The 12,711-nt window shown below is 47.4% G+C and overlaps 1 protein-coding gene across 3 annotated transcripts in view; it reads right to left on the reverse strand.

Annotated features, from left to right (window-relative positions):
- The window catches only part of matn4 (matrilin 4), a 32,256-nt gene continuing 19,545 nt past the window's right edge, over nt 1–12,711 (reverse strand). For all 3 annotated transcript variants that reach the window (XM_077197835.1, XM_077197836.1, XM_077197837.1), the window contains one exon: nt 1–895. In XM_077197835.1, the coding sequence (XP_077053950.1) occupies nt 837–895 (59 nt within the window). In that variant the 3' untranslated portion in view covers nt 1–836. The remainder of the gene's footprint in view (nt 896–12,711) is intronic.

Below are 12,711 nucleotides of genomic sequence, written 5' to 3' on the forward strand. Positions count from 1 at the left end.
TTGTTTTAAAAAAGAGTGTTATTAGGAAATATCCAAAAACATACAAGAATTCACACACAAGAGCCTTATAATGGGGCCTTTTTGCAAATGTTTAGAAAACATAAAAACCTGAGGCCAGAGTACTCTGAGGTATCCATATGTGTAAATTACATTTCAATAATAACAATAATAAAACACTGCAATCTTAAGGGGCACTTGTACACACTACCCTGTTTACACAAATCTCCTTTTAGTGTTAACAAACCATTCAGGCAATTCTTGAGTGAAAAAACCTGTTTGCAGTCCAGGTAAACAATTAACAAATATCAGACAAGTTCCTCTGGCTATTTCAAATATTCAGGCACAACATCGATGGGAAACAGCTTTTGGTAATATGGAGTGAGTGCTTCATTTGGCTCATTGTGTCTCTCTCTTTTAGTATCAGTGTTTTGTCTGTAAACTAATGATTCTAAGGGCGTCATTTGTAACCAATTTTTTTTTTGTAATATATATGTGCATAAAAGGAAGGTTTTATAGATCCACACAAATTTGATGCCGATAAAAAACAGATGCAAACATGATAATGATGACAATATTTCAGAGTGGTACAAAACGCTTAATTTCCCTTTTTAGTGTATAAATGCTAATATCAAATTTGCCATAAATACATACCTCTCTATAAACCATACAATACAGATCATGTATAAATAGGGAACAATATTAGCCATGTCCAAACATGGCAGCAGAATTATTTGGCCTCATGCCTCAGACATCTACACCTGTAGATCTTTTGATTGTAGGACCCTTGACCCCCAGCGGGCCCCTTCCTCCTCCATACGGTTGTGTGACGTGCTCTTTCATTTTCTTGTGAGCAACTGGTTCTCCAGCACTTCCAATCGCTTGGTCATAGCTGACAGTGACATACAGTTAGGGAAATATACTATAATAAATGATAATATAATCATACTTAGCATCTTACCTTTCTGCATTTTTGACTGTTGTAAGCATTAAATATATTCAAACTCTATTTTTACATTTTCTTAAGAAGATATGAGAGATGTTTGCCAGTGCAAAACTTGATGATACAAGTCTAGTGTGTTTTAGGTGGTTTCTAATCACTTGTTTGCACATCCTGGGTGTTTTTTAGGTGCAAGCACAGCTAGCAAGGTTCATTTAAATACAGTCGTGACAGTTTCATTTTGTGTCCATGCCCAACCATTGATCAAGATTTGCTACTTTAATGTCCACAATCATCTCGTTTTGGTGGTGGCACATTATCACTGAAGTAGTCATAAAGTTGAGCAAAATGTTCCATGTGAATTGCTCCAACAAGATTCACCGAACACAGTGCATTTAAAGCATTAGACACCTACTGAATACTCTCACTATCATCCATATCCATTACAAAACAGGAATATATTGATGAAAAGTGTAAATAAAAAGCTTGAAAATTACTTTTCGTGTTTTCAGAGGATGGATGCTTCCATGATACCACAATGCACCACTGTCAATGTTTTGACTCATCACCAAAGGTGTAGTTGCGACTGGTTAGCAACAAGCCCATGTGCGCTTTCTGATTTTGCCAGCATGGGTCACATTTGCTTCTGTTGATGCAATGAGTGTGCATTATTTGAATTTAAATCATTTTTTTAAATAATCTTGCTTAAAGGGTAACTAAACCCCTGGTCAAAGCCTGACTCCACCCACTGGCAATATTTGAAAAATGCTGGAAACGTGGGCAGACCCCAGCGGAGATAGAGGGGACGAACCGAGGGCGGGGCTGAGCGGGGGGGCGTGCACCTGAGACCCGCAGTGACAGCTGCTGTCAAACTAGCTAAAATGGAGTGACGCAAGTAGCTTTGCAACAGAGTGGTCATTTGAAGTCGAGAACTTTTCTCCCCCACCTTCACCTGAAGTGGAGGAGGGTGAATTGTCTGTGGACACCAGCTCAAACTGCGGTCTTAACTCCCGCATCGCGATCGGCATCCGATTATTCTTATATTCAGTCATTTTTAGGTAATTTTTTACTATTACGTTCATTATATTTTGCTGCTATGTGAAAAAAATAATCAGCAAATCGCGCCGGCGCGTTTGTAGACACCAGAGGATTAACTTTAGCCTAATAAGAAGGAACATAAATTGTGATTAAAATATATGCTCACTCACATCATGACGCCGGTGCGGTGGTGGAGTTCATGCAGGAAGAGGTATGAAGAGCAGCGTTTGGCAGCGCGAGCTGTGTGGAGAAGCCCATTTCCACCTCCATTGTTGGAGAAGCAATCCCACGTAAAATGCAGGTTGCACACTGGAGCAATAGGCGAGATTAACTACCTAGGCTACACGAAATAATCTAAATAACTATATAAATGCTATGCTAACTAGATGCTAATATATATCTATCCTAATCGTTTTCAATACGATCGTAATTCCAACTCCTGACTCGCTACAGAAGTTTTTACGGAACCAAATGGGGCTGCCAAGGGCGTGGTGAGCTCGCAGCAAGGGCGTGACAGAGTGATGTCAGAGAGTACCCTACGTCAGAGAGTACCCCTACTGCAGGAGCTTTCCGTTTAACCTGAAGAGGGCAGCACTCAGACGTTTTTACACCATATATTTGAAAATTAAAACACTTTATACCCAAATGTCAAAAAATTTACTCGAATCAATGAACAGCATTTTAGGGCTGCAACTAACGATTATTTTGATAATCGATTAATCGGACGATTATTTTTTTGATTAATCGATTAATCGGATAGAAATTAAATTTGATTTTTTTTTTTATTATAACTAAATAAAACCGTAAATCAGGGTATTTATGTGTAAAAGTGTACTTTAAAAAGTGCAAAAGCCACACATTGAGTTTTACTAATATCAATATTTGCATTGTTTTTAATGATAATTGCTGATGGCAAGTTGACAAACATGATTATTGTTAAAAAAATGATATCCAACATATTATGTTTTAACACAATTTTTGTTAAAACAAATTTACACAGACATGTTGTTCAGATGTGAATATCTGAACTAAAAACAAACTAAAAACATCTAAAATATATAATTCATTTAATTTTTATTTAAAATTAATTATATATAAGGAATATAAGGATAAAGAATATAATATATATTATATATAATATATAAAAGAATAATATAAGGATAAATTGATTAAATAAATATAGAAAGACTGAAAACAATTGTGTGAACGTAGAGCCGCAGTAGATCGCGTTTGAAAAACAATTAAAACTTAGTAGACAAATGCTATAAAAAGAGAACGGAATGGAGGTAACGTTACGCAGCAAGCTAACAGGCTTGAGTAAAGGACAGGAGAAATTATGCATTAGTGCACAAGCATTTGCTGAAAACCACTGAGTACAGTGACTAAAAAACAATATTTTACTGCTGCTGTTATTAACTGCCTTTATATTTAGTGCTTCGCTTTGTAAAGACCGTTTTAATTTAACCTATTTCTGCGGTAGCGCTATTTTAATCCATCACTTACGTTGCGAGCGAACTGATTGCGCAACCTGATGCTCGAGACAAAATACAGACATCCCAAGATCCCGGAAGTCCCGGGAGTCTCCCGCTTATTGATTGCGGCTCCCTGATGCCCGCGAATTAGTTCAAACTCCCGAAATCTAGAGCGCGCAAGCAAGAGCGCGCATGCGAGACAGAAGAGACTGCTCCAAACCGTGTAGCGCGCGCGCTCGGCAGAGCGCCTGAGGGAGAGAGACCTTGCGTGTGTGTGCGTACCAGTAAACGCTCCCCGTGACGTAAGCAGACCAACTAATCGATAATGACATTCGTTGACAACGATTTTCATAATCGATTATAATCGATTTTATCGATTAGTTGTTGCAGCCCTACAGCATTTATGAAGCTCCATTCTTACAGATAATTAACTAGATTTTAGATAAAAAGTTGTTTTAGTGTTTAGTTGCCCTTTAATAGAAGAATTTATGGTGAAAAACTACATTACCCAAGATGCTGTACAGAAAAGACCACCAATCACAGCATCACAAGAAGCAAAATGTGCCTATAAGCTCTTTAGCTCCACCTACTCACCTATTACACAGTCTTGTATTTTTGTATTTTTTGTCCGATTTTAAAATACTTTCTTGCTTCAAATTAAAGTTTGTGATGTTATGATTAACCTCATAACTGATTGGCTTGGTTCATGTCCTATAACGCTTTAATAAAGACAATTTTATTTTTAAATCCCTATGGGAGAAATAAATTTAAAAAATGCTTCCGGAACCAACGCCGCCGAAAAAGTGGGCGGTAAATAATGCACTCCATAGACCTTATGTAGCCCCGCCCCTTTTCAGCACTGCGCTCGTGGTGTTCTGTCTTCCGGTTTGTATTTCCACAGCATGAAGGTAAGATCTTACTGATTTATAAATGAACCGCTCGTTTTAAAATCTTCCTAGTCTACTGACATCTGATATGACATCCACTTCAAACATTACAATGCTAATGATAACTTTCATTAACTCTACAATAAGTAAATCAACCAGCTAATTACTCCATAGAAATATACAGAGCTAAAGCAAAAACGGAAGTTCAAAGACAACATTTTAAAGATCCCGTGTGCTTTTTTCTCTGGCGCATAAAGTCTATAGTAATAGTGGTTCCCTTTCAGTCGATAACGTCGGACGTAGTCGACGCCGACTGAAATGGGATCACGCTAGGGAGCCTATCGTCTTCGAGTATTATTGAACGAGCCAATACACATTGGCGTGCGAGATTTGCATCTCACACTCCGCCCCGCAGCGCGGGTATAAATACGGAAGTGGATGCACGCACCATTTGCCTTTCGCTTCGGAGCCGAGCTTCATGTCTGGATCTGAAGAGTGTTGTTGTACAACGAGCGAGTGTGTCGGCGCTTCTTTGGGAAGTCTCTCCTGGTGTCGGTGGTTACAGCGCGAGTGCAGCGGTGATCGCGAGCTTTAAGCTCTCAACTGCTGTTTTCACAGCAACCAAATTTCTGTTTGTGTTTGTTTGTCTGACGGTCGGTTGAGGGCGAGAAAGTGAGTGCTTCACTGGCACAGGGTGCACCATTCCTGTGTCAGTGTTGCCGCGGTCATTCCCCTGTGTGATCCGGCACTGGTGAGAGTTTTTCACTTCCTAAAAGAGCAACACGGGTGCGTTTGCGTCTTTTTCAAGATGTCATTCCGCCCGTGCGTTTCTGGGTGCGGTCGTTCCCTGTCTCTCTCTGATGGTCACAATTGTTGTATCACGTGTTTGGGCTTACAGCACGCTGAGACAGCTTTTGTGGACAGCTCATGTTTTCACTGTGGGAACATGACTGTCGCAGTGTTGAGGGCGAGACTCGCCTTCGTCCGCGGAGAGCGAGTCCCCATTACCATGCCCCACCCCCGGGTGCTGCATGGGATGGGTGACCGGAGGGTAGTGTTGGATGTCCCGCCCGGTAACCATTCCCTGTGGGCTCCTCACCCCTCCCTTCCACTGCTACCATTGGAGCCTCCGGTGTTATCTGCTGGTCTATCTGTAATGGGTGGGCCAGCGGTTTCACTCGGGGCTCCCCTGGGGGACAGGATGTCGATTGCAGCATCGGAGGGTGAGCTGATGTCTGGAGATGACGACTCGGTTGCGTTGTCTCCCTCCGGGAGTTCAATGTTGCCCGAGCCGGATCCAGAATTATCAGCTATGCTGAAACGGGCCGCCGAGGCTGTCGGGCTCGAGTGGAACCCTCCACCGTGTCCTGTTCAGTCTCGGTTGGATGATTGGTATCTCGGGGCGGGCCGTGCTGGTTCTCAGCCCGCCGCCCCAGTGCCCTTCTTTCCCGAAGTGCATGAAGAGCTTACTTGGTCGTGGACGGCACCTTTTACTGCTGAAAACGACTTAAGTAGTTCTTCCTCCCTCACTACCCTTGTCGGAGGAGCGGTGAAGGGTTATGAGGCTATCCCTCCAGTGGAGCGGTCTGTTGCGACTCATTTATGTCCAACGGCCGCTGCATCCTGGGTGGGGGATCCTTGTTTCCCCTCGCGGGCCTGTGAGTTCGCGTCAGGATTGGCGGTCAGAGCTTACAGAGCTTGCGGGCAAGCCGCTTCCTCTTTGCATGCCTTGGCGTTGTTGCAGGTCTACCAGGCCAAGACACTCATGGACATGCACGAGGGTAGTTTGGACCGGGCGCTCATGAGTGAGCTCCGCACCGCCACTGACCTCGCCCTCCGGGGTACGAGCGTCGCGGCGTGTGCGGTCGGTCTAGCGATGTCCACTTTGGTGGTCCAGGAACGCCATCGTTGGCTCAGCCTGGTTGAGATGGCGGATGCGGACAAGGTTCGGTTCCTGGACTCCCCAATTTCCCAGGTTGGGTTGTTCGGCGACGTGGCGGAGAGCTGCGCCCAACAGTTCTCTGCCACCCAGGTTCGGACGGAGGCTCCCCGACACACCCTATCCCGGCGGCCCGCTGTTGCCTCCACCCTGCCGCCGGGGATAGTCCCTCCGCCCGTTCGTCGCCGAGGGCGCCCCCCTGCCGCTGCCTCCGGTTCCGCGGGGTCTCCGCAACAGCCTTCACCCAGGCCCCAGCGTAGAACCAGCAGCAGGCAGGCCGCCCAGTCTGTCTCAGTCACTGCCCAGCCAGGGGGCGAGTGTCAGAAACGTTCCTGAGACAGGCCACCCAGGGATGGGGGGACTAACTCTTCAGTTGGTTACCGTTCCACCATTGGCTCTCCGGAGTCCAGTGGTACCCAAATTATCAGAAGAGCGAATTTCTCCGTCCCTGGGTCCCAAGAGGGCGAGGCTGGCGGCTTGCGACCCTGTGGAACAGCCTTGCTCCCCCCAGCCCCCTCTTGTTCGCCAGCCCGCAACACGAGGCGGTCGAGGACACGGTCATCCGCCTTCTCTCCCATCCTCTGTTGCCCCGTGGAGACAGGTGAGTGCAGCACGGCTCACTCAGACCCCGCTTCGGGCCGCCCACGGGCCTTCCGAGCCGGGTCCCTGTCCTCCACCGCGCTGCCCCACCCCGGGTATGCCTGTGTTACCTTTGGTCCCCCTGGTCCGGTTCGTCGAGGCCTGGAAAGTGCTCTCCAACCCGTCCGGCTGGCTCCTCCGTACCATCAGGCTCGGCTACACGATTCAGTTCCGCCGGAGTCCGCCCAAGTACAGTGGCATTCGCCACACTTCAGTGTCGAGCGAATCTGCTCCTGTCATGCGCGCGGAGATAGAGCCGGTGTCGGTAGCCGATACGAAGGCCGGCTTTTACAGCCCGTACTTCATTATACCCAAGAAAGGGGGTGGGTTACGACCAATCCTGGACCTGTGAGTCCTGAATCGGGCCCTTCACAAGCTCCCGTTCAGAATGCTGACGCAGAAACGCATCTTCCAATGTGTCCGTCCCCAGGATTGGTTTGCAGCGATCGACCTGAAGGACGCGTACTTTCATGTCTCCATCCTGCCGCGACACAGGCCATTCCTGCGTTTCGCGTTCGAGGATCAGGCGTATCAGTACAAAGTCTTACCCTTCGGGCTGGCCCTGTCACCCCGTGTCTTTACGAAAGTTACGGAGGCAGCCCTCGCTCCCATGAGAGAGCAGGGCATTCGCATTCTCAACTATCTCGACGACTGGCTGATACTAGCTCAGTCTCGGGAGCTGTTATGCGAACACAGGGATTTGCTGCTCCAGCACATCAGCCAGTTGGGTCTTCAGGTCAACTGGGAGAAGAGCAAACTCGCCCCTGTGCAGAGGATCTCTTTTCTCGGTTTGGAGCTGGACTCGGTCCAACACACGGCGCGCCTCACAGAGAATCGCGCCCGGTCGGTGCTGAACTGCCTGAATTTTATCAAGAGCAGAACAGTGGTTTTTCTGAAACATTTTCAGAGGCTCCTGGGGCATATGGCAGCCGCAGCCGCAGTTACGCCACTCGGCCTGCTTCATATGAGACCACTCCAGCACTGGCTTCGCGACCGAGTCCCGAGGTGGGCGTGGCAGAGAGGCACGCTCCCTGTGAGAATCACCCCGGCCTGCCTCCAAACCTCCAGCCCGTGGTCGGACCTTTCGTTTCTCCGGGCAGGTGTGTCCCTAGAACAAGTGTCCAGGCATGCTGTGGTCTCCACAGACGCCTCCAACACCGGCTGGGGGGCCACGTACAACGGGCATGCAGTAGCTGGCACCTGGACGGGGTCCCGCCTGCATTGGCACATCAACTGCCTCGAGTTGTTAGCAGTGCTCCTTGCTTTGAGACGCCTCAGGACGACGCTGCTCGGCAAACACGTACTGGTCCGGACGGACAACACTGCGACCGTTGCGTACATCAACCGCCAAGGTGGTCTACGTTCCCGTCGCATGTCACAACTCGCCCGCCACCTCCTCCTATGGGGTCAGAAGCATCTGAGGTCGCTTCGTGCCGTTCACATCCCTGGCCTGCTCAATCGTGCCGCCGACGAGCTCTCACGACAGATTGTGGCCTCGGGAGAATGGCGGCTCCATCCCCAGGCGGTCCAGCTGATATGGGACCACTTCGGGGCCGCACAGATAGATCTGTTTGCCTCTCCGGACTCGTCCCATTGCCAGTTGTTTTATTCCCTCGAGACGGATGCACTGGCTCACAGCTGGCCCCGGGGCCTCCGCAAGTATGCATTTCCCCCAGTGAGCCTTATTGCACAACTACTGTGCAAAGTCAGGGAGGAAGAGGAGCAGGTTTTGCTAGTTGCCCCTTATTGGCCCAACCGAACCTGGTTCCCCGAACTTTTTCTCCTCTCGACAGCTCCTCCCTGGCCTATTCCTCTGAGAGAGGATCTACTCTCTCAGGGACGGGGCACCATATGGCACCCGCGTCCAGACTATTGGAGACTCCATGTGTGGTCCCTGGACGGGACGCGGAGGTTCTAGGTAGTCTACCACAGGCAGTCGTAGATACCATCACTTCAGCGAGAGCTTCTCAAGGAGAAGACCCCCGAAGGTGTTCGATCATTTCCGTGCTTTCTTTCCTGCAAGAGGCTTTGGAGCGTCGGCTGTCCCCCTCCACCCTCAAAGTGTATGTCGCCGCTATTGCCGCACATCACGATGCAGTAGACGGGAAATCCCTGGGGAAGCATGACTTGATCGTCAGGTTCCTGAGGGGTGCGAGGAGGTTGAATCCGCCTCGCCTCCCCTCTATACCCTCTTGGGACTTATCTCTGGTGCTAACCGCACTGCAGAGACCGCCCTTCGAGCCTTTGCAGGTAGCAGAGTTAAAAATTCTGTCCCAAAAGACAGTTCTCCTACTTGCTTTGGCCTCCATCAAGAGGGTAGGGGACCTGCACGCAATTCGGGCCGGCTAACTCTCACGTTATCCTGAGACCCCGGCCTGGATATGTGCCCAAGGTTCCTACCACCCCCTTTCGGGACCAGGTGGTGAACCTGCAAGCGCTGCCCCCGGAGGAGGCAGACCCAGCCCTGGCTTTTCTCTGCCCCGTTCGCGCTCTGCGCTTGTACGTGGACAGAACACAAAGCTTTAGGACCTCAGAGCAGCTCTTCGTCTGTTATGGAGATCAGCGGAAGGGAAAGGCTGTCTCCAAGCAGAGGTTGGCCCACTGGATAGTGGATGCCATCATCTTGGCGTATGAGTCCCAAGGTGAACCCTGTCCCCCCGGACTGCGAGCTCACTCCACATGGAGTGTTGCCGCTTCTTGGGCGTTGGCGCAAGGTGCCTCGCTGACAGATGTCTGTAGAGCTGCGGGCTGGGCGACACCTAATACGTTTGCTAGATTCTATAGCCTACGTGTCGAACCGGTTGCTTCCCGTGTGCTCTCTTCTCATAGAAGCCAGTAACACCGTGAGCCCCGGTTCGGTGTGGAACCCGTGTTAGGCTGGGTCCATATGTTGCGGTCCCTACGGCGACCCCATGTGTGTATTCTTCCACGATACGGCTCCCCAAAGTGAGCCCGTGTCTTTCCCTTGGCAGAGTCCTGCCGTCACTGTAAATTGGTGTGTCTCCCCCCTCTCTAGGCTGGAGCCACCCCAGTGACATTCCATATGTTATACTGCCCGGCCCTCCGCCCAGTTCATATGTGTATTCCCCCCCCCCCTTTTTCGGGTTGGTTGGGCTTCCGCAGCGTCCCTTCCTTCCAATGTTGGGCACGCCTTCCCAGTGTTACCAAGTCTAGCTGAGTGGGTCTTGTGGAACAGCAGCGACTTCCTGGCCTAATCCCTGTCCTTTTCCGCTAGATCGGGAGGATCAGAAGGCTTTTGTCTAGGCACTGGAAGGTGGCAGCGTTAGTGGCGTGTTCAATGGTTGATCCCATTTCAGTCGGCGTCGACTACGTCCGACGTTATCGACTGAAAGGGAACGTCCTGGTTGCGTATGCAACCCACTGTTCCCTGAAGGAGGGAACGGAGGACGTAGTCCCCTTGCCACTACCGCTGGACCACCGCTGACTCCGAGTTACGCTCGGCTCCTCAGCGAAAAGCAAATGGTGCGTGCATCCACTTCCGTATTTATACCCGCGCTGCGGGGCGGAGTGTGAGATGCAAATCTCGCACGCCAATGTGTATTGGCTCGTTCAATAATACTCGAAGACGATAGGCTCCCTAGCGTGATCCCATTTCAGTCGGCGTCGACTACGTCCTCCGTTCCCTCCTTCAGGGAGCGGTGGGTTGCATACGCAACCAGGACGTTCTGTTTTAGCTTGCACCACTAATAAACAATTTACACCAAAAAGTAAATTCACTAATAATTGTGAGGATTATTTCGTATTTGTACGCAAAGGAGAACTTCTCACGAAAAATCTCCGGGTAATTCACAACACGTTTGTGCGCACATGAATTTGTTCTTAACATTATTCTGAATTCGGAGTACTCTAAATAAGCGTCCGCGTGCACGAGCTTAGTCATTTGCATAAAACACTCCCAAACCATCTCCATTTAAGGTCTTTCCGAACACGCTTTCCTTACAGCCTTTCGTCAGTCACAATAAACAGCTTTTATACAGACCCAGATTACAGACCTCTCATTAGCCGGCTGCACAAACGCGTATATCTGTGTTATTCAGAGAAACCTCGCAGCTGAAGCTATAACACAGCTTTCCTTACTCTTTAACTGTATATGATGGAATGTATTTAAGATGAAATTAGATTGTATTATTTAATAATTTTATTATATAATTTTATATATGGATTATATAATACAATTAATGCAACACTTCAATATAATTATAGTTGTGTTAGGATGAAATATCACTTCTTATCATGATTATAAGGCCATACAGAATAAGTGCTTTTTGCTTATGTGAAAATTTAGTAAATTTAGAATACATTTTATTACGAAATTTTTGGTAATTCGTGATTTGTTCTCAAAATCGTTCGTACGCACATTTCACGCACACATTTGTGTGTACACATGCTTAGTGAATGAGACCCAGTGGCCTTTCGGCCTCTCTGCCACTTTCATTTATAGATGCAGTAGAGAGAAAAGACAGACGATGAGAAGATGTGGGAATTAGATTGGGAACTGTATCACTTGAGCAACAGAGCTCAAAGTATCGAAGCAAGCATACAAACCACTACATCCAACTGTGAAGGACATCTATCAGCAATATCTAACTGTGATGAGAGCCGTGAAGCATCATCCTTCCTTAGTAATCTCATCAAATTCTAGTTAAATGGATCCACCGGAGACGTGCATCTGCATCTAGCAGTTCAGAAACATCTGTTTCTGGCCTCAGACACAGACAAGGGCTCTTTTGAGCTTGGATAAATGATGCTGAGTGAGAGATCTGAAACAAAGAGCCATTGAAGCGTGTGGTCACAGAAGTTTATGTCAGGAGCCAAAGCAGAGGGGCCAGTCTGGAACAGATCAGACCGACAGACACAATCTACACCCTCTCCGTACAGAGGGGCTTCTGTTAAACACTTTAGCTGGTTGTAATAATGCGTAAATCCACTAGTTATACACTTCCGTTCAAAAGTTTGGGGTCTACAAGATTTTTTATGTTTTTGAAAGAATTTTCACCAATTTATTTGCAAAAAAAAATACCGTGAAATATTAGTGAAATATTATTAATTCAAAATAACTGTTTTCTATTTTAATATATTTGAAAATGTGATTTATTCCTTGCCGGATTGAAACTTGCCGGCCTCGAAAAGTTATTAAAGACATTGTTAAAATAGTCCAAGGGACTACAGTGGCTCAATCTTAAGTTTATCAAGCGACGAGAATACTTTTTGTGCGGAAAAACAAGCATAAATAACGACTTTATTTCAACTATTCATTTCCTTCTCTTTGGCCCTCTAGTCAGTTAAACTAGTGTAATAGCGTAGAGCTACGTCACACGTAGGCTCACTATTAGCCGACGCTGGTCATGTGGGTGATGCGTGTGACGTACAACAACAGATCATACGCTGTTAAACTAGTAACCTGACTCGAGGCCCAGAGAGAAGGAAATGAATAGTTGAAATAAAGTCGTTATTTTAGTTTTTTTTGCGCACAAAATGTGTTCTCGTCGTTTGATAAACTTAATATTGAGCCACTGTAGTCACTTGGACAATTTTAACGATGTCTTTAATAACTTTTCGAGGCCGGCAAGTTTCAATCCCTGAAGAAGCCTATGGACTAGTATGGAGGAGTGAGCCAGCTCTCAGATTTCATCAAAAATATCTTAATTCGTGTTCCGAAGATGAACGAAGGTCTTACGAGGTTGGAACAACATGTGGGTGAGTAAATACTGACAGAATTTTCATTTTTGGGTGAACCATCCCTTTAAGGTTAGGGATTTTTCAAAATAGTAGAAATGA

Source organism: Siphateles boraxobius, unplaced genomic scaffold (assembly GCF_051911475.1).
Source record: "Siphateles boraxobius isolate OS27281-9 unplaced genomic scaffold, OSU_SipBor_1 41, whole genome shotgun sequence".
Taxonomy (NCBI): domain Eukaryota; kingdom Metazoa; phylum Chordata; class Actinopteri; order Cypriniformes; family Leuciscidae; genus Siphateles; species Siphateles boraxobius.